Here is a 22,387-nt window from a genome sequence, read left to right as displayed (position 1 = left end):
TTGTATTGCTCGTCCTTCCGAGGTGTCGTCTGAGACGCCCGACCGACAAGCTTATAATTTACGGTTACCATTCCTTGCTTGCTTATACAACATTGATGGAAATGATTTATCTGCATGAATGCATCCGTGAATTAATTCTTATGGCATGATATAATTATTAAGGGAATTATGCATGCATCTTACCTGCTTTAACTTATCTGTCTTCTTGATGTTTGGGAATACATTAAAATTACTCACTGGCTTGTCTGTGGCTATTGTCTTGGCCAGATTGCGTTCGGAGAGAAGCACGATGCCGTCAACTCCGGAACCTAGGAGTCAAGTATAGCAACCTTGTGTGATAGGAATTTATCCAGGTGAGTTGTTCCTATGGAAATGGAGTCCCATGGGAACTGGAGATTCATCGAGTCGCTTCCGCCGTCAGTCTTAGACTTTTGTCCGAACCAGTAGGCCTTCATGGTCTTGTAACCTAGATTTTGTATTTTTTATAGATTTTCTGTATCAAGTGAGTGTCTACCGGCTAACAGTAGTCGTGGGGATGCTGAACACAAAGACCCGTTTTCTGGAAAAACCGGTCGCCACATGGTGCCACCCAGCCTCCCACCCACGACGCCCCTCTTCCGCGCCATCGGCAATGTGAGCCTACTCCCCGTGCCACCAGGCCCTCCACCACCGGATCGAGGTCCCTTCCCCATCAGATCCAGGAGCTCCACCACTGGATCCACCATCTTTCGTCGTCGGGCAGGCTGTGTAGCTCCTTCGCCGTCACTCGATCTCTCCCGGCGCAAGAAGCAGCCATGGCTGGCAAGTGGATCGATGCCGACACGTGCCCCACAAGCTCCACCTCGGGCCCCCGAGCAGCCATGGCACCCCTCGCCCCACCTGCTCGCCCGTGCCTCTAGTGTCTTGTGGACACCAGCGACCGTTGTTTTTTTTGTCTCCATCGCGCTTGTAGCCATGGCATCCATCGATCCGCCCCATCGCGAGGAGCCATGCCAAGATCTCTCGCTCCAACGACCGACGAGACGATCCTAGAATGAAGGTTGTAGTCATAGGATCTCAGGGCCTCCGCCACAGCTGTTTTCTCTATCCCCTACCTCCTCCTATCCCTTCTCTATTACAGGGCATCGCCGGAAAGGCAGGCAGGAGACCAACCTCATTCAAGCACCGAGATGAAGGTGAACGGTGGCAACGGTGCCCTGTCCAGTTCAGAAAATGCTTATTTTGTTGTTTATTTTTTTACTTTGCCTTCGGATTCAGTTTTCCAGGCCTCGCACGTGGTCCGCTCCCACGGACGTTTTAATGCGCCAGCAGCACCCCTTGTGTGCATTCACAACAGTTTGAAGTGCACGTAAAGCCGGTGTGGTTCGTTAGGTGCTACATATGCACTTCACTAGAGGTTGGGGCGCGCCCAGGGCGCGCCTCCTGGGCCAACCTGTGCGTACAAGTCTAGCTTGTGTATCTGTGAACTTGGTTATTCGAGCTAGAGAAGCACATCCAGCATAGATAAGCTACAGATGTTAAAGAAAAAAAGTGCACTTAAGAGAAACTGCTCATTATAGTGTGCATTCATAGCATAGCAAACAGACAAGGTAGGAGATCTATGTTAACATGTAGATCATGGTCTTACAGAACGGATGCGAGAGCACAGACATCGATTGAAATCGAAGGTTAAGATGCTCCAAAAATCCATCAAAGAGAAGCATAGTTCGTCCGATCATTACAACGCAAGGAAATGAAGTCTTAGAGATAAGCTAAATATGCTAGATGGATGATATTCATATGCAATGGAAGGGGCTGACGGCATTGCATCAAAAGACAGTGGATGGTGAGAGAAAGGTAGCGCCGGTCCGCATGGTTGAAGTGGAAAGCAGATGTCACCCTCACAAATGTTGGCGTGATGGCGAAACCATAAACAGTTCGTCGTGATGGTGGCCTTCTTGTCGGTTCAAACATGAATTGGGCATCGCAACTCACGGTGTCATCTGCATTCTTAAGTGGTAGGGTGCCATCGTTTTCCTGAATGTACTCCCACAGCTTGTCCTTTGTGCACTCCACCTGAAAGTGTTGTCAAGAGAAAGAAAAGTAGTTGGCTCATGACTGGACTGCTTGTCAAACATTAAGCTTGTACTAATAGAAAGATATAAGAACTACCAATATTTGGTCAGTGAGAACAAATGCAATAAAAAATTATTATGCAAAATATAGTTGAATTGATGTCATTTAGTATAATATGGCATTGAGTATAAGAGAGTATCATAGTGAGAAAGATTGCCGGTGAAAGAAAATTGGCCTTAGAGATAAACAGAGCAAATCAAAGTTGTATTTGTCACATACATAATGGGCATGGTAATAAAGCATCAATAGTGATGTTGAAATAATAAAGTGAAAAGCCCAGTCACATAGTGGTACTTAAGCAACATGTCTTATGTGAGGAAAAACAATAAAAAGTGGAACTCCATAGTACAGAGTTATGAGTTTCTACATCATGAAGTTACTAAGAATTTGTTCTATGAATAGCAGGCTGCATGTTTGAGGATACCATGTGTTGGCCTGGTTTGGAAAATGTCTTGCTAATGGTGCATACGTAGTAGCCGATCTTTGGCTTCTTGTGCCAAAACATTGCGAAGAGCTTATCCACATGATATTCATAGAGTTTCACTTCATTGCCCCAGAAGCAATGGTCCTCCAGCTCGCCGAAGTACTTGACAGTGCCAGGCATGCCTGCATTTGTTTCGTGTTTTACGTCAGGCGCACCGCCAAGAGAAGTGACGTATTGTTTTTGAAAGGACTATCCGCACTTACAACGAATGGTGTAGTTGAGGGCTCATGTTCGAGGTGTTGTGCATATATGTATGAAATGCGAATAATTAGAAGTAAGCTATAATGGAAATAAATAAAGGAGACAAAAGTAAATTTTCTAATTTAGGTGTTGCTATACCTATATGAGCAAGTTAAATGCAACGCAGGGGGTCCAGGTGTACTCAGTAGACAGTGAAAAAAATAGGCACATTTGATTCATAATTATGAATTGGTGATCAATACTTCTCATGATAAAATGATTAAATCAGGATATAAGTACGACAATACGGTTGTTAGAGATAAAACGACAGTAAACATATATGGTCTAAAGGAAACAATTGCCAAAGGCTCCATAAAAACATGCCCTTTCACTGTATTGCTGCTCCAGGGACTTCTCACCATCCCCTTTCATTGTCTTGCTGCATGAAAAATCAAAAGAAAGAGGGAACAATATAAGAAGAAATGCAGAGACCATCAGTACAATAGATCATCAAGCAGGGAGGAGTACATGGTGTTGGCACGAAGGAGGCGAGTCATTGGGTTCGGGCGGATCGGGGATGCCTTTAGATCCCTTGTGGCAGGAAGGACGCGAGTTGTTGGGGTCGGGCGGATCGGGGATACTTGAAATAGAAACAAACAAATGGATTTCATTCAGAATAAAGATGTGCCTAATCAGTGAATCTCCACCTAATCAAAATAAGCAACAGATGGGATGTGAGACGGAGCAAAGAGGGATAGGACGGGACAACATATAAATTCAGAGAGAGTAAGGATATCAAAGTATGTGAGTAAACAATACATGAAACATCATTGAAGTAAGCAAATCCATACCGATCAAAGTAATATTAGAAGTCTGAAGAATTAATACAAAAAGGGGAAAAGGAGCCACCTCCAAATGTATTTTAGCATAACATGTAATGTACAAAGAACCAGCAGATAATAAGAGCATAGATAACTACAACAAATCAATCTAGAGAAGAAAAGTGCATTGTCAGCTAAAAATTGGTTGAACACATAACATTTGGGAAATAAAGAGGGCTGAAATAGAGAATTTCCCCTAAAGATGAAGAATACCTAGTCAACAAAGCACCATATATGTGGTTCCATGATTGGTATTGGTCCATAGTACTGAATTTTACAATGATCAACAATCTCTGAACATTCTACATTAGACTCCCAAGCTTTCTTTTTTGCAAAAGCATCCTCAATTAATGCAACATTTGCTTAAGAATGGAGTCCAGCTACAAAAAATGTTCAAAGAGCGACGATGGTTCCTTAAATTGATTATGCTCCTCCAAGAGACATACAAAAACAGCTTTTAAAATGGAAAGTTCATGATAAGTACAGATAAAAATGCAAGAGGAACAAAAGGAGCAGGTCAATGTAGCCAAGTCTCAAAGCCCTCTCTATAAACTTTACGGGAGAAATTGCACATACTACGAGGAAATCACTCTTGTAGTTGGACATATGGTCTCAAGAAAACATTGCTGAACTTATTTAGCAATTATATCCAAGCAGTAAGAGATAACTTCAATTTGGTTGTTGTGCAATCACACACTCAAATACCTCAAAGAACGTCTGTTTCATGGTATGCCAAATGTCCTAAGAGAATGAGAAACATCATCAAGCGTCAACTACTTTGCTAAGAGTATGCAAATTTTCTCCAATGAGGCCCCAAACAACAAAGTACAATATAATAATTTGATCATCTGCTTACCAATCTGACGAATGATTGTTGCTGAACCGTATATAACAAACAATAAAAATAGGAGAAAGAAGTGTTAGAACTCCATCTTTCAGCTACTATTTTACATATTCTTATAGTGTGAACCTGCATATTCTAATTAGGTGAAGACTGTCAAGCCATTTGCATTGGTTTACCATTTCAGCTATCATCAATCTATGCAGATCATCCGGCTAGACAAAAGTTGCATCAGAATGCACAAGTATGATGAGGAGGATTGAACAAAACTCCAGTCACTGTACCTGCACCTTGGCGTGGATTTGATACCCCTATCGCTTCTGGTTCACCATAGCATCAATATTCACTGTAGTGCGCAGCAACTTCTCTTGGGCTCCTCTCGGCGCCTCCTCCAGCTCCGACAGACCTTCACTTCCACGCGCGCTGCATCTAATACCGAAACTGCTAAGCTGCGAGTCTGCACGTGTCGCGCGTGCGGCCTGATCTACGACGCAGGCGACGACGATGGCCCGGGCGAAGGCGGTGCCGACGCAAACATGGACCTCGAGTCCTCCATCCCTGGTGAGTGGCGGGGCCACCCTATTTCCCACCTCCTCCTTCGCGCCCCAAGAGCGATGCCCCGACGGGACAAGATCTCGCGGCGGACCTCCAGTCCTCCATCCCCGGCGAGCGGCGGGGCCAACCAATTTCCCACATCCTCCTTTGCGCCCAAGCGCGCTGCCCTGACGGGACATGAGCTTGCGGCGTCGCCCGCCTTCTCACTCTTATCGTCGCCTTGCCGACGGAGTCGTGGGGAGGAGCACCGCTTCACCTTGCTATGAGGGAGATCCCACTGTGCACATCATCCGTTGTGGACACAAGGAGGAGCGGTGCCGCAACAATCATGCTCGGAGTACCACGATGAGGACGCCGCAACGCCATCGAGACCTCGTGGGATGGTCGCCAGCGCTCAGGTCCATGGCGCCCCTGCTAGCCACCTCCATGGATCCGGATTTGTGATTCAGGAATAAATGGGTAGGAGAAGACTGTGAGAGAAAAGGAGAAGAGGAGGTGGCATTTTGGTGGAGGTGATTACTGATGAGATGTGAGGAGAGGCGCAGAGACAGAGTGCGTTGGCGTGCCATGCAGATTTGCCTTTGCAGGGAAGGAAACGAAGTTGCCAAGAAATTTAATGAACACTTGTTGTGTTTTCTTTCATTCTCTTGCTATAAAATCACATCAACGACACAATGCCTCTTGCCTACGTGGCATAGGCGAGCGAGCGCTCTTCCTGCGTAGCTTCTTGTGTTTGATTGTAATTTGCATCGAACGTGCGGTACACTTGCCTCGTCTCAGCAGTCAATACGTGTTAAATGAAAAAATAAGAAGAAAAGAAAAATATCACTACCCTCAAACATGCAAACATGAATTGTTTGCAAAAAAAAAATGTAGTTCAAAACGGACAAAAAAAGTCATGTTCTCTAGTTTCAATTCATATAATGATTCACTTTCCCCTGACGTGCAGTGCACTTGCCTTGTAGAAAAAATAAAAAATGAAAACCAGAGTGCAGTCCCGTACAATGATATTGCAGTGTGATTGCGGGACGTATGCAATGCAGTAAACTTTTTTACGAAAATAAGAAGAAAAAGTAACGGGGTTCAGTTTTGATAATGTTGCGGTTTACTTACGCCTCACATGAAGTGCACTCCACTTCCTTGTATTGAAATATTCACGTCTGACAAAAAAAACATGAATTTCACTTGCCATTCTGATTTAGTGTTGTTTTCCATCGGAAGTAGTGCGTTCTTCGCTCCGATGTGGTTCATGCGTCGATTCTGGTGTCACGAAAATAAGAGTGCTTGCATTTCAATAATTTTAAAACCGCTCTTAAATCGTAGGAATTAGAGAGAGTGATCTCCCGAAAAAGTTGTTCCTCGTCGATATCTTTCCATCGCCCTGTCATTTGCATCGTTCCAATGAGCGGTTTGGAAAAATTTACAAAAATATGCTTGCTGCCACTAGTAGGCAGCCACACCGTTTTCAACATTCATTTAAAACCGTGATGAACTTCATCAAATGACCAACATATGGAAGTTGTGCCTATTCCACAGATTTCCAACGCCGTATCACATGCCTCATTCTAACTAACTGTCAAAAAACAGCAACGAAAACCGTACCGAACAAACTAAACATTTTGAAAAAGAAAATTCCGCATTTCGGTCAATTTGAAGCTGCTCTTAAACTATAAGGAAATAGAGAGTGCAATCTACATGAAATAGTTGTGCCTCGGCAATATATTTCCAACGCCAATCGTTTGCTTCATTCCGCCGAGCAGTTCAGAAATAATCGCGAAAATACGCTCGCTGGAACCCGTTAAGTGCCCACTATTTTCAAAACTGCTCTTAAACCGTGAGGAATCCCGAAAAGTGTTCAACATGACGAAGCTGCGCATTTCACTTAGATATCCAACCATATATTATACGTCTCGTTCCGACATACGATCAAGAAACTGAAGCGAAGACAGTACAGAATAATGCATGCAGTTTTTTTGCTGATATTGCAATGCTCGTTCGATAGGGACGCAGTGCACCCACGTTGACCGTGAAGTGCTGAAGTGATGACGGAATATTTATTCTGCACCCGATGCCAGAACAATTTTTTATTTAATTAAGTATCAACTGGCCTTAAAAGGCCAAGAGATGGAAGGCAACTTGGGCCACAAGTGTCCAAGTGGGAGGCGCCTCTCTTGACTAGGGAACAAGGCCGAATTGAGGAGGGGAAGGAGTCCAACTCCTCCTCCCTTGGCCGGACAAAGTGGAGGGACTTTACCTCCCCCTATGGCGCCCTCCCTCTCCCCACCAACCTATATATACTTGAGCTATTGGCACATACTGAACACACAAGTTTTGGAGCCTCCTCTAGTTCTTCTAGTTCTAGCTCTAGTTGGTCCTAGTTGACTAATTAGAGCCAGGTCTAGTTCGTCTAATCCTCATAATTAGAATCCCAATGTGGTTCGAATCTCCTCCCTCTAATTCTTTGGTGACGATTAACTCTGGATCGTGAAGACGGCACGCTCGCGACCAAGTAGAGATGGCATGCTTTTGGTCTTCATTCGAGGGATCGTTCGTGGCGATTCACAGGATCGGTCATCTACGATTTGAGGGACTCCAAGTACGATCGGCATAGTCACATTCTTCTTCCTCTACAACTCGGTGACATTAATGATCGTGATCTCAACCATTATCATATCTACATAGTGTTCTTGATAGTTTGGCCGAATTTTTGTTTCCTACTATATTTCCCAACAGTGGCATCATGAGCGGTTCTATGAGTAGATACATGTTGCGATCTAGATCACATGTGGATGTGACAGTTTGGTGTTCTTTCTATGCTTTCCTCAAGTGTTGCTTTGGTTCTAATCATTGAAGGCATGATGTGGCTTTCTACAAAGTTACGACGATCACTCAACTCTGGTACTCAATGATCTGCTAACAGTTCTTCGGGCCTCATCATAGTACAGAATAGTGAACCGTCGCGTACACAAGAGGGTGATTAAGATGGACCATCTTCTAAGGGGTCACGCGTAATGACAAAGTTTAGTGTGGCTCTAGAGATTTTCGTTAAGTCTTTCCCTCACACACCCTGAAACTTAATCTGGCAACTGTAAGATTAGGGAAACCACACGTTGTGGTGCCTCGTATTGATCATTATATAGAGGTTACAAGGCACAATTCTTATCATAGAATATACAAACACCTATACAAGGATTACACATATACAACTATATATCTATACAAATACTATATGGTTATATATTCTAACACCCTCCCTCAATCATAAACAGGAGTCGACGAATGTTAAGAGTGTCCCGAAAATCCAAGAAGAGAGGGGATCGCAATACTTTGGTGAAAATGTCCGCAAACTCGGAAGAACTCGGAATGTTTAAAACCCGGACCTCGCGTGTGGTGACATGGTCTTGTAGGAAGTGTACATCGATCTCCACATGCTTGGTGCACTGATGGTGAACATGCTTATGTGTCATGTAAACGGAGCTCACATTGTCACAGAAAACCACAGTGGCACCAGTCACCGACCGCTGAAGTTCCTGAAGAAGCTGACATAACCAACATGGTTTAGGCACCACATTTGCAACCGCCCTGTATTCGGCCTCGGCACTGGAGCGAGAGACCGTGTGGTGCTGCTTAGCAGACCATGACACTAGGTTAGCGCCGAGGAAGACACAATAGCCAGAGGTAGACCGTCGAGTGTTTGGGCAACCTGCCCAATCCGCGTCAGAATAGGCCATCAACTTGTTAGAGCTGCGTCGGAACAAGGTGATGCCATGGCTGGTGGTGTCGCGGATGTAGCTAAGAACACGCTTCACAGGGAGCAAATGATTAGCCCGAGGATCATGCATATGAATACAAATCTGCTGCACAACATACGAGATGTCTGGCCGAGTGAACGTAAGGTAGTGAAGACCTCGTGCAAACTACGGTATTTGGTGGGATCTACAACGGGATCACTCGACCTGGCTGAAAGTTTGGAGGCAGTATAAACTGGAGTAGAGATGGATTTGTACTACAACATACCAGCTATATCAAGAAGATTCAATGCATACTTCTCCTGTGAGAGGAACAATCTATCCTTGCTACGTGTGACAGAGATGCCCAGAAAGTAATGAAGATCGCCCATATCTATCATACTGAACTCGGTACGAAGAGAGGCAATCACATTGTGCAACAATGTCTAGGAAGACACAGTTAGGATGATGTCATCCACATAGAGCAGGAGATAGGCCATGTCGGCACCATGTTGATAGATGAACAATGAGCTATTGACTTGGATCCAATAAAGCCAACCGATGCAGTGAGCGAGGCAAACCGCTGAAACCATGCTCGATGCACCTGCTTCAAACCATATAGTGATTTGTTGAGACGACAAACCCTATCAGGTAAGTTAGGGTTAGTAAACCCAGAAGGCTAACGAGCATAAACAGTCTCCATGAGAGTGTCATTGAGGAATGCATTCTTGACGTCAAGCTAATGAATCGGCTACTCACTAGAGAGAGCAAGAGAGAGCACTGTGCGAATAGTGGATGGCTTGACGACATGGCTGAAAGTTTTATCAAAATCAATACCTTTACGCTGAGTAAATCCACGGAGTGCCCAAGGAGCTTTGTATCATTCCAAAGAACCATCAGACGTCATCTTGTGATGATAGATCCACTTGCCAGTAACAATGTTAGCATTACGAGGTGGATCAACGAGGTCCCAAGTGTTGTTGGAGAGAAGAGCACCATACTCCTCAACCATAGCGGAATGCCAATTCGGATCCTTGAGAGCACCACGATAGGTCTTCGGTATTGGAGATAAGCCTTCAACATGAAGATTAAAAATTGTTTTTGGCTTCGCAATACCCACTTTAGCATGAGTGGTCATGGCGTGAGATGGTGGAGGTGGCGGGTTTCGCGGGCGGGTCGAAGGCGGGACCGCAGCAGCAGCCGCTGGCGGTGGTGTGACCGGAGACGTGACCGCAGCAGCACGAGAAAGGCCCCTGTCAGGGCCCTCGGCAGCCACTGGCGGCTGTGTGGTCGGAGACGCTATTGCGGCAATAGGAGAAGGGCCCCCGTCACGGCCCTCAACAGGGGCTGCTTCGGCAGGCAACGACGGCGTCACAGTAGGTGGCGACAGCGATCGTGGCAGCATCGATGGTGCCGCAGTCTTCGTGGTATCGTGCTTGGCACGGTGATGACACCGGCTTCTCAGTATCCTGCACGGGATAATAAGTGTTAGAGCAAATTTCTCCATATGTTGTTTTGGTAATTGATGACAATCTCTATGGACTAATGGTTGCCTTAAGTTATATTCGAAGGATTTGTCCGCATGCACTTCTTGAAGTCCATCTGTTGGTTTCAAGGAGTTTATATGATGACCAAGGTGGTATTCAAAGTATTATCCAAAGATTGGTCATAAAGACACAAGGTTGATCAAGACTAAGAAGAGAGTAAATCAAGATGATCAACACACAAAGTGTACAAGATGTACCGAGAGGGATTAAGTGATCCCATGGTGTGGTAAGCATTGTCCATAACGCTTTTGTGTACTAACCCATGGTCTTCGTGGGAGTTCTATGTGGGATTAGGTGTGTTTCCATGGGTTTGCATCAAGAGGAAGATCTCATTCAACCTGTGAAGGATGACATCAAGTGGTGATCATCATCAAGATTGCAATGTGCAAGTTCAAGTGGAGCATCACAAAGATATCATGCTTGAACCTTGCCGTCCATTATGGTGGCAATGGACTTGTGAAGATGTGCTGAAGAGTGGCTCACCCATAGTGAGTATGGGGAAGCAATCAACTAGTATTCATCAAACCAACGCAATCAAGAAAGGTGGTCCATCTTGAGGAAGCCAAGATCATCGTCATCCAGCTTAAGAGTACTAGGTGCAAGGTATAGGTTTGCCCTTGATAAGTTCTTCTATTTTAGGACAGATTGCCGTACTATCAAGGGGGGCTCTCAAGTGAGTAGCTTGATTGTATCTTTCGTTGAGAGCTCAAACTATTTGCATCATTGCATCATATTTCTTGGTTCTTGTTTGGTGTTTCTATTTGTGAGTTTTAGAGCTTATGGTCATCTTCATGACAAGCTCGAGGTCATCGAAAACGGAGTCCATATGCATCTTCTATGATGTTTTCGATGTTGGAAGTTTTTGCCGGTTCTTCATTTGTAGAGGTATCACATCTCTATATCATTCATAGAGGTCGTTGTTTGGATAGCTCTTGTCGTCCTGAATCCAACAAGCTTGAGTTTGCTCGATTCGGAGCTCATATGCGAAAGTTATGGCAGTTTCAGTGGCCAGTGGTAGTACCGCAGGTGCTAGCGGTAGTACCACTCCTGGAGCGGTAGTAGTTTTTTACTACCGCGCTCTGGCGTTAGTACCGTACGGTACTACCGTGTCGTCGGACTTTTGCACAACCCGATGCTCAACGGTGGTAGGCACAAAAGTAATTTTTTACTACCGTGGTTGGTGAACCTACCGTGCGGTAGTACTAGTCCTAGCAGCGGTAGTACCGCTCTTTTGACGTGGAAACAATAATAATTCAAGCAAACTAGCAAGGTAATCATGAACTTTCATAATAACAAGGCCAAAAGAAAGTTATCCCTACAAAAGCATATAGTCTGGCTATGCTCTATCATCATTGCACAATGAATTTAAATCATGCACAACTCCGGTATTGGTCAAGTAATTGTTTCACACCTTTACTTTCTCAAACCTTTTCAACTCTCACGCAATACATGAGCGTGAGCCATGGTTATAGCACTATAGATGGTGTGGAATGTGGTGGAGGTTGCAAGACAAAAAAGTAGAAGATAATCATATTAACTAGGCATATCAATGAGCTGTGGAGATGCTCATCAATAGATATCAATGTGAATGAGTAGGGATTGCCATACAAATGATGCACTAGAGCTACGAGTAGGTGAAAGCTCTTAAAGAAAACTAGTGGGTGTGCATCGAACTTGCTTGCTCACGAAGACCTAAGGCAATTTTGAGGAAGCCTATCATCGGAATATACAAGCCAAGTTATATAATGAAAATTTCCCACTAGCTATATGGTGGTGACAAAACGAGAGACTCTCAATCATGAAGATCATGGTGCTTAATATGCACAAGTGTGGAAAAAAAGTGGTAGCATTGTCCCTTCTCTCTTTTTCTCTAATTTTTTTTTATTTTGGTGGGCTCTTTGGCCCCTTTTTTTATGGGCTTCTTTGGCCTCTTTTATTTCCTCACATGGGACAATGCTCCATTAATGATGATCATCACACTTTCAACTCAAAACTTAGAGCAACTATGACTCTATATGGAATGCTTTCCGTAGTGTACCGTGGCAATGATCTAGCATGGCATAGACATCAATGGAAACATCATGCTAGCTATCTTACGATCGTGCAAAGGCAAAGTAGACGTGGTGGCACATGTCATGGTGGTAGTTGCATGGTAATATATCTCGGAATGACTTTGAAAAAGCCATAATAGGTAGGTATGGTGGCTGTTTTGAGGGAGGTTAATGGTGGGTTTTGTGCACCGGCAAAAGTTGCACGACACTAAGAAGATAGTGATGGTGGAAGGTGAAAGTGCATCTAAACCATGGACTCAACATTAGTCATGAAGAACTCATATACTTGTTGCAAAAGTTTTATTAGTAATCGAAACAAAGCATTCAACGCATACTCCTAGGGGAAGGGTTGGTAGGTATAAACCATCGCGCGATCCCGACCGCCACGCAAAGGATGACAATCAATATACTAATCATTCCCAGATTTCATCACATAGCGGTTCACCATACGTGCATGCTACGGGAATCACTAACTTCAACACAAGTATTTCTAGATCCACAACACCTTACTAGCATGACTTCAATATTACCATAACCTCAACTCAAAACTAATTGAGATGAATCAAACTTCTCTAACTATTCAATGCACATGAAGGTGGAAGTTTTCGTATCCCTTTGGATAACTACCCCTTTTGAGACTACTTTCAAAGCATAGATCAACTACCAAGCCATGCACCGCTGCACTCTAAAAGATATAAGTGAAGTACATAGAGCAAAAGTATCTACATCAAAAGATATAAGTGAAGCACATGTGAGCTGAATTGTCTACCAAAAGATATAAGTGAAGCTCGACAAAATCACGGTGTGTGCATGTATCTCTCTCTAGGTGTGCAGCAAGGATGATTGTGATACAACAAAAATAAAAGACTCCTACGATACAAGACGCTCCAAGCAAAAACACATAACATGTGGTGAATAAAAATATAGCCCCAAGTAACGTTACCGATGGATTGAAGACGAGAGAGGGGATGCCTTCCCGGGGCATCCCCAAGCTTAGGCTTTTACGGCATCCTTGAATCTCTTGGGGTGCCTTGGGCATCCCCAAGCTTGAGCTCTTGCCACTCTTTATCTCTTTGTCCATAAGAACTTCACCCAAAACTTGAAAACTTCACAACACGAAACTTAAACAGAAACTCGTGATAACATTAGTACAAGAAAGCAAACCACCACTTCCTTAGGTACTGTAGCAAACTTAAATTCTACTTGTGCTGATGTTGGGTTACTGTACTTTCAATCTTCCATGGCTAATATCCCCCGATACTATCCATAGTTTCAAAAAAATAAGCAACCAACACAACAAAAACTGAATTTGTTAACAGCAGACCGGTCTGTAGCAATCTGTATACTTCGTATACCTCTGTACTTGAAAAATTCTGAAAAGTTACGACAGTCTAAAGAATGTGCGTAGCAATCAGCGGCAAAAAGAATCAACTCAAAATCTCTTACAGAAAAAAATGAAAATGCTTTTCATGAGCAGAAAGTTTCTGTCTTTTCCAGCATGACCAAACGATCATCCCCAAGACTAATCATAACGGTTTTGCTTGGCACAAACGCAAAAAGAAACACAAAAACACAATCATAACAGAATTATGGAAGTGTGGAAAACACAAAATAGAAAGAAAAAGGATAGATTCGTTGGGTTGCCTCCCAACAAGCGCTTTTGTTTAACGCCCTTAGCTAGGCATTCAATGATGCTCTCACAAAAGACAAGAATTGAAGCACAACGAGAGCATCCTAAAGCATGTGAGAATCACATCTAAGTCTAACATACTTCCTATGCATATGCATTTTATAGGAAAACAGATTGTCAAGACAACCAATAGTTGCCATATGCAAGGAAGAAGAAAGAGACAAGAGCAATCTCAACATCACGAGAGGTGATTTGGTAACATGAAAGCTTCTACCAAAATATTTTGCTCTCTCAAAGCAATTACATGTGGGATCATATTCAAATTCAACAATATAGTTATCCCATAGGATATTCTTTTCATGATGCACATGCATGCAAAGTTGACGCTCTTCAGAAATAGTGGGATTGTCATCAAATAAAGTATTGACTTCTCCAATCCCACTTTCAGTATTGTTGCAAATATCATATTCATCATGAGGTTTGAACAAATTTTCAAGATCATAAGAAAGATCATCACCCCAATCATGATTATTGCAACAAGTAGTGGTCATAGCAAGACTAGCATCCCCAAGCTTAGGGTTTTGCATAATTTTAGCATGATTGTCACTAATAGGATTTATAGTGAAATCATTGCAATCATGCTTTTCATCCAAGGAGCCCGCGTGAATCACTTCATGAATTTCTTCCTCACAATTTTCAGATTCACGCATCTTACGCAAAACTCCAAAGAAATAGTCAATTGCCCTCAACTCACTAGCAATTTGTTCCACACGAGTGGGTCTCTTAAAGAGACTGGCAAGTGGATGAGGATCCATATTACTAGATTTTCAGCAAGCGAAGATGCAAGCTAAAAGAAGGCACATGGTAACACAAGCAAATAGAAAGCGAGCGGAAGAAGGGCGAACGGAAAAAGGCAAAGGAGAAAGGCAAATGAAAACGACAAATGTGAAGTGGGGGAGAGGAAAACGAGAGGCAACTGGCAACAAAAGTAAATGCAAGAGAAGAGTTTGTGAGACCTACTTGGATAGATCTTGATTTCTCCTCCCCGGCAACGGCGCCAGAAATACTTCTGCTATTGCAACAAAAGACCTTCCAATGGCGCCAGAAATAGGAATGTTGCTTGATACTCCTCAGCAATGGCACCAGGAATCCTTCAGCTTCGGCTACGCCTTAAGGGACTTCCTAGGCAAGTATGCAAAGGATTTCCCCCGTGGCCTTGGAGCCTTGCGTTGGTGTTCCCTCGAATCGGAAAGGGTGATGTAGCGTAGCAGTGGTAAGTACTTCCCTCAGTTTGAGAACCAAGGTATCAATCCAGTGGAGGAGTATCTCAAGATCCTGCACAAACACAAAAACTTGCTCCCAACACTATGAAGGGGTTGTCAATCCCTTATAGATTGTTTGCCAAGTGAGAACTAAAAGCAACAAAGTAAAAAAGCAAAGTAAAAGCGAAGGTGTAAACGATGGATGTGAATAGACCCGGGGGCCGTAGTGTTTACTAGTGGCTTCTCTCATGAAAGCAAGTAGACGGTGGGTGAACAAATTACTGTCGAGCAATTGATAGAACCGCGCAAAGTCGTGACGATATCTATGCAATGATTGTTTCTATAGGCATCACGTCCGAAACAAGTAGACCGATACTTTCTGCATCTACTACTATTACTCCACACGTCGACCGCTATCTAGCATGCATCTAGTGTATTAAGTCCATAAGAACAGAGTAACGCCTTAAGCAAGATGACATGATGTAGAGGGATAATCTCAAACCAATGATAAAAACCCCATCTTTTTACCCTTGATGGCAACTACTTGATGTGTGCCTTGCTGCCCCTACTGTCACTGGGAAAGGTCACCACATGGTAGAACCCGAAACCAAGCACTTCTCCCATTGCAAGAATCATAGATCTAGTTGGATAAACAAAACCCAAGACTCGAAGAGACTTACAAGGATATCAAATCATGCATATAAGAAATCAGCAAAGACTCAAATATATATCATAGATAATCTGATCACAAATCCACAATTCATCGGATCTTGACAAACACACCGCCAAAGAAGATTGCATAGGATAGATCTCCATGAAGATCATGGAGAACTTTGTATTGAAGATCCAAGAGAGAGAAGAAGACATCTAGCTACTAACTAAGGACCCGTAGGTCTGAAGTGAACTACTCAAGAGTCATTGGAGGGGCGATGATGATGATGAAGAAGCCCTCCAACTCCAAAGTCCCCTCCGGCAGGGTGCCGGGAAGGGTCTCCAAATGAGATCTCGCGGAAACAAAAGCTTGTGGCGGCGGAAAAGTATTTTCGAGGCTCCCCTGATTTTTTGCGGAATATTTGGGAATTTATAGGCCAAAGACCTAGGTCAGGGGGCGGCCAGGGTGGCCACAAGCTTTCCCACCGCCGCCTCCCCCCTGGTGGCGTGGTGGGAGCTTGTGGGCTCCCTGGAGCCCACCTGGCTTGGCCCAAAGGCCCCCTGGTCTTCTTCCGTTCGGGAAAAAATCATTTCGGGGTTTTATTCCGTTTGGACTCCGTTCCAAAATCAGATCTGAAAAGAGTCAAAAACACAGAAAAAACAGGAACTGGCACTTGGCACTGAATCAATAAGTTAGTCCCAAAAAAGATATAAAAGGTACATAAAACAACCAAAGAAGACAAGATAACAACGTGAAACCATCAAAAATTATAGATACGTTTGAGACGTATCAAGGGCCACCTATGGACTCAATGTCAAAGATGACAACACATGTGTCACGACCCCGATCCTAAGTCATAAGAACCCAGCCTGTAACACATCACATCACTTTGCGGCCTCACGCCCGATAAACTCCACGGCTGCCACCTTACCTTGGCCGGGACCATTTGCGTCTTTTGGCTCACGTATATGAATGTGTCGCTAGCATTCAAATGACAAAGAACCCGGGTCGACATGACTAGTTATAAACCCAAGTGGTACATCTGTACAGGGACAGGCATACATAACCCAGCAAAGCAGGTGTCGGTCATCAGCGTGTGTAGACAAGTCGTAGCAAGCTACAAGGACTCCATTACACCGCGTGACATTTCCCCGAAGGGACAGACACAACAGCAAAGAAGGATACATGCCGGTCAATCAATGTGTCCAGAGCAGTAGCACGCTACCAAAGCTTAGTGGAAGCACAAAGAGGCATTTCCCTGTAAAGAATACTACTAAAGGCACACAACTAGGTGTCGAATCCCACACATATAATGCATTTCATATCCTACACACAATATGCACGATATGTGTAAATACAACATGGCATCACAACATAACTCTATGACTCAAGCTTTTATCAAAGACTCATAAGAATCAACATAGTATGATATTACAAACAAGGGTCTCGTGACCCAACACTCAAGTCATAAAAACAACAAGCGGAAGCAAAACATGTCTGGGTATATACATCTACTAAAAGTGGCTGGAAGAGCCTGAAAAGCTACAACGATGCTACCAAAGGAACTAGACCTCTGTCTGGGATTCCCAAGCTATTCCGGTCAACGTCGATCACATCGTGTAGAACCAAAAGTGAGACTAAAGACTTCTCTGCAAAAACATATATAAAGCAACCGTGAGTACAAAGGTACTCAGCAAGACTTACATCAGGACTATCTACATATGCATCCGTATCAATGAAAGGATTGTGGAGTTTGATTGCAGCAAGCCAGCTTTGACCCTTGGCTAACCTGTACTACGACTACAAGTTCTTTCTTTGAGGTGGGATAGCGCACACGAGTCCACATATTCACCAATCAATACACCACCATGGACCCACTCTCGTCTCCCTACGAGAAGACCATCCATAGCACTCACACTTATCTTGCATATTTTAAGGTATCCATTTAAATTGTCTATGTACCACGTAATGTTTCCAAGTAGTCCATATGCGAGGATGCGGCTATTCGAACGGATTAAATCACCCTGCAGGGGTATACTTCTTCACACATGCTCTCATCACTTAGCACCATATGAACGTCATGCATCTCGGCAACCTTCAAGCGGAACCACTGGCGTGGGTGTCGGCCACGACCGTTAACCACACAAGACCCTAGTCCAGGTTTATCCCCTATTTGAGACTGAACCCGCAAGGAAGTCCGGCCGAGGTTTCCTCTACGGCCCCAAACGATGTGTGCATGGTTCCAAAGCCCACCATATGGGTGCCACTTGGTACACCATGCCACTGTGTATCTACCGCAGAGAAGCCTACCCCGTCGAGCAGAGCTAAACACGGCCGCCAACACTTTTCCTACAAACACGAGAAACTAGTTGCAACTCATGGACGGAGATCTAGGCGATTAATAAGCCAAGAGGGTCAATTAAGTATCCCAATGTGTGGTAGTATCTTATCTTGGATAACATACACATAACTCAGTTCTTAAGGACGGTCCCAATGAGACAACCCACCATGTACTCCTACATGGACTCTCATCGCTACCTTTACCAAATCGGATTCACACTTTTACTTTCACACAGTAGAACATGAACACAACCATTACGATTCATCACCTAGATGGATCAGACCCGACACAACTCTAAGCATAGTAGGCACAGTAAGCAAGCATGGATGAGTAAGCACAACAGGGCTCAATGAGTTGCTACTCATGCTAAGTGGTTTCAACTATTTACCGTGGCAAAAATCAGGTCATGCAGAGAAATGGGTTCAACTACCGAGAACATGTAACAGTTGAATCGTGTTTGTCCTAATGCAATAAAAGAGAGCAGGAGCGAGAGAGTGGGTTTATATGAGTATGCTCAAGGGGGTTTGCTTGCCTGATGCTTCTGAAGATAGCAATGAGTCTTCATCAATGTCAACGATCATATTGTCGGAACCATCGTCTACCGAGAGGGAACAGCACCGGCAAACAAGAAAGAACAATATTTACTTCAAAGAAATGCAACACTATGATGCATGATCATTGTTGGGGAACGTCGCATGGGAAACAAAAAATTTCCTACGCGCACGAAGACCTATCATGGTGATGTCCATCTACGAGAGGGGATTTGGATTTACGTACCCTTGTAGATCGCACAACAAGAAGCGTTAAGAAACGCGGTTGATGTAGTGGAACGTCCTCACGTCCCTCGATCCGCCCCGCGAACCGGTCCACGAATCGTCCCGCGATCCGTCCCACGATCCGCTCCGATCTAGTGCCGAACGGACGGCACCTCCGCGTTCAGCACACGTACAGCTCGATGATGATCTCGGCCTTCTTGATCCAGCAAGAGAGACGGAGAGGTAGATGAGTTCTCTGGCAGAGTGACAGCACTCCGGAGGTTGGTGGTTATCTATCTCAGCAGGGCTCCGCCCGAGCTCCGCAGAAATATGATCTAGAGGAAAAACCGTGGAGGTATGTGGTCGGGCTGCCGTGGCAAAGTTGTCTCAAATCAGCCCTAATACCTCAGTATATATAGGAGGGAGGGGGAGGGCCTTGCCTTGAGGCTCAAGGGAGCCCCAAGGGGTAGGCCGAAGGGGGGGGGAGGAAGAATCCTCCTCCAATCCTAGTCCAACTAGGATTGGAAGGTGGAGTCCTTCCCTTCCTTCCCGGTTCCCCTTTTTTTCTTTTCCTTTGATTTTTTCTTCTCCTGCGCATAGGGCCTCTTGGGCTGTGCCACCAGCTTACTAACGGCTGGTGCGGCACCCCTAAGGCCTATGGGCTTCCCCCGGGTGGGCTGCCCCCCCCCCCCCCCCGGTGAACATCCGGAACCCATTCGTCACTCCCGGTACATTCCCGGTAATGCCGAAAACTTTCCGATAATCAAATGAGGTCATCCTATATATCAATCTTAATCTCCGGGCCATTCCGGAAACCCTCGTGACGTCCGTGATCTCATCCGGGACTCCGAACAACATTCGGTAACCAACCATATAACTCAAATACGCATAAAACATCACCGAACCTTAAGTGTGCAGACCCTGCTGGTTCGAGAACTATGTACACATGGCCCGAGGGACTCCTCGGTCAATACCCAATAGCGGGACCTGGATGCCCATATTGGATCCTACATATTCTACGAAGATCTTATCGATTGAACCTCAGTGCCAAGGATTCATATAATCTCGTATGTCATTCCCTTTGTCCTTCGGTATGTTACTTGCCCGAGATTCGATCGTCAGTATCCGCATACCTATTTCAATCTCGTTTACCGGCAAGTCTCTTTACTCGTTCCGTAATACAAGATCCCGTGACTTACAATAAGTCACATTGCTTGCAAGGCTTGTGTGTGATGTTGTATTACCGAGTGGGCCCCGAGATACCTCTCCGTCACGCGGAGTGACAAATCCCAGTCTTGATCCATACTAACTCAACGGACACCTTTGGAGATACCTGTAGAGCATCTTTAGAGTCACCCAGTTACATTGTGACGTTTCATACACACAAGGTATCCCTCCGGTGCAAGTGAGTTATATGATCTCATGGTCATAGGAATAAATACTTGACACGCAGAAAACAGTAGCAACAAAATGACACGATCAACATGCTACGTTCATCAGTTTGGGTCTAGTCCATCACATGATTCACTCAATGATGTGATCCAGTTATCAAGCAACTGTTGGGGAACGTCGCATGGGAAACAAAAAATTTCCTACGCGCACGAAGACCTATCATGGTGATGTCCATCTACGAGAGGGGATGTGTGATCTACGTACCCTTGTAGACCGTACAGCAGAAGCGTTAGTGAACGTGGTTGATGTAGTGGAACGTCCTCACGTCCCTCAATCCGCACCGCAAACTATCCCGCGAACAGTCCCACGATCTAGTGCCGAACGGACGGCACCTCCGCGTTCCGCACACGTACAGCTCGACGATGATCTCGGCCTTCTTGATCCAGCAAGAGAGACGGAGAGGTAGAAGAGTTCTCCGGCAGCGTGACGGCGCTCCAGAGGTTGGTGATGACCTTGTCTCAGCAGGGCTCCGCCCGAGCTCCGCAGAAACGCGATCTAGAGGAAAAACCGTGGAGGTATGTGGTCGGGCTGCCGTGGAAAAGTCGTCTCAAATCAGCCCTAAAACCTCCGTATATATAGGTGGGAGGGAGGGGAGGAGGCAGCCTCAAAACCTAAAGGTTTGGCCGAAATTGGAGGTGGAGGAGTCCTACTCCAATCCTACTTGGAGTAGGATTCCACCTTCCCACTTGGAAACTCTTTCCACCTTGTGTTTTTTCCTTCTCAAACCTTATGGGCCTTAGTGGGAACTTATTCCAGCCCACTAGGGGCTGGTTTATCTCTTCCCATAGCCCATGAGACCCCTTGGAGTGTGACACCCCTCCCGATGGTCCCCGGCACCCCTCCCGGCACTCCCGGTACACTACCGATGAGCCCGAAACTTTTCCGGTAACCAAATGAGGTCATCCTATATATCAATCTTCGTTTCCGGACCATTCCGGAAACCCTCGTGACGTCCGTGATCTCATGCGGGACTCCGAACAACATTCGGTAACCAACCATATAACTCAAATACGCATAAAACAACGTCGAACCTTAAGTGTGCAGACCCTGCGGGTTCGAGAACTATGTAGACATGACCCGAGAGACTCCTCGGTCAATATCCAATAGCGGGACCTGGATGCCCATATTGGATCCTACATATTCTACGAAGATCTTATCGTTTGAACCTCAGTGCCAAGTATAATCCCGTATGTCATTCCCTTTGTCCTTCGGTATGTTACTTGCCCGAGATTCGATCGTTAGTATCCGCATACCTATTTCAATCTCGTTTACCGGCAAGTCTCTTTACTCGTTCCGTAATACAAGATCCCGCAACTTACACTAAGTCACATTGCTTGCAAGGCTTGTGTGTGATGTTGTATTACCGAGTGGGCCCCGAGATACATCTCCGTTCACACGGAGTGACAAATCCCAGTCTCGATCCATACTAACTCAACTAACACCTTCGGAGATACCTGTAGAGCATCTTTATAGTCACCCAGTTACGTTGCGACGTTTGATACACACAAAGCATTCCTCCGGTGTCAGTGAGTTATATGATCTCATGGTCATAGGAATAAATACTTGACACGCAGAAAACAGTAGCAACAAAATGACACGATCAACATGCTACGTCTATTAGTTTGGGTCTACTCCATCACATGATTCTCCTAATGATGTGATCCCGTTATCAAGTGACAACACTTGCCTATGGCCAGGAAACCTTGACCATCTTTGATCAACGAGCTAGTCAACTAGAGGCTTACTAGGGACAGTGTTTTGTCTATGTATCCACACAAGTATTGTGTTTCCAATCAATACAATTATAGCATGGATAATAAACGATTATCATGAACTAAGAAATATAATAATAACTAATTTATTATTGCCTCTAGGGCATATTTCCAACAGTCTCCCACTTGCACTAGAGTCAA

At 44.8% G+C, this 22,387-nt stretch overlaps 2 protein-coding genes across 3 annotated transcripts; both read right to left on the bottom strand.

The window, feature by feature from the left end:
* Positions 1-1,536: 1,536 nt before the first annotated feature.
* Positions 1,537-3,116, bottom strand: LOC123439619. 2 transcript variants are annotated; one of them, XR_006630125.1, is made up of 3 exons: positions 2,803-3,116; positions 2,540-2,721; positions 1,537-2,055 (listed from the first exon to the last, which is right to left on the bottom strand). XR_006630125.1 is itself a non-coding variant. In XM_045116309.1 (2 exons), exons 1-2 carry the CDS (start codon positions 2,717-2,719, stop codon positions 1,741-1,743), a joined length of 495 nt encoding a protein of 164 aa, XP_044972244.1. In that variant the 5' UTR covers positions 2,720-3,116; the 3' UTR covers positions 1,537-1,740. The 2 variants fall into 2 exon arrangements, 1 of the variants encoding a protein (XP_044972244.1); XM_045116309.1 differs by having other exon boundaries at positions 2,540-3,116.
* An 832-nt stretch (positions 3,117-3,948) lies between these two features.
* LOC123439620 lies at positions 3,949-5,699 on the bottom strand. The gene has a single exon (XM_045116310.1). The coding sequence runs from the start codon at positions 5,233-5,235 to the stop codon at positions 4,813-4,815; it is 423 nt and encodes a 140-aa protein (XP_044972245.1). The 5' UTR covers positions 5,236-5,699; the 3' UTR covers positions 3,949-4,812.
* Positions 5,700-22,387: the final 16,688 nt, after the last annotated feature.

Source organism: Hordeum vulgare, chromosome 3H (assembly GCF_904849725.1).
Source record: "Hordeum vulgare subsp. vulgare chromosome 3H, MorexV3_pseudomolecules_assembly, whole genome shotgun sequence".
Lineage (NCBI taxonomy): Eukaryota > Viridiplantae > Streptophyta > Magnoliopsida > Poales > Poaceae > Hordeum > Hordeum vulgare.
Note: the sequence above shows the minus strand (reverse complement) of the source record. Positions and strands in the feature narration are given on the sequence as shown.

What these genes read in the sequence shown, in the direction of transcription:
- LOC123439620 (XM_045116310.1), bottom strand. Translation starts at nt 5,235, where the DNA reads ATGTCCCGTCAGGGCAGCGCGCTTGGGCGCAAAGGAGGATGTGGGAAA.
- LOC123439619 (XM_045116309.1), bottom strand. Translation starts at nt 2,719, where the DNA reads ATGCCTGGCACTGTCAAGTACTTCGGCGAGCTGGAGGACCATTGCTTC. An exon ending in CCAAACCAGGCCAACACATG is followed by an intron (nt 2,056 to 2,539) that starts GTATCCTCAAAC and finishes CAACACTTTCAG; the next exon opens with GTGGAGTGCACAAAGGACAA.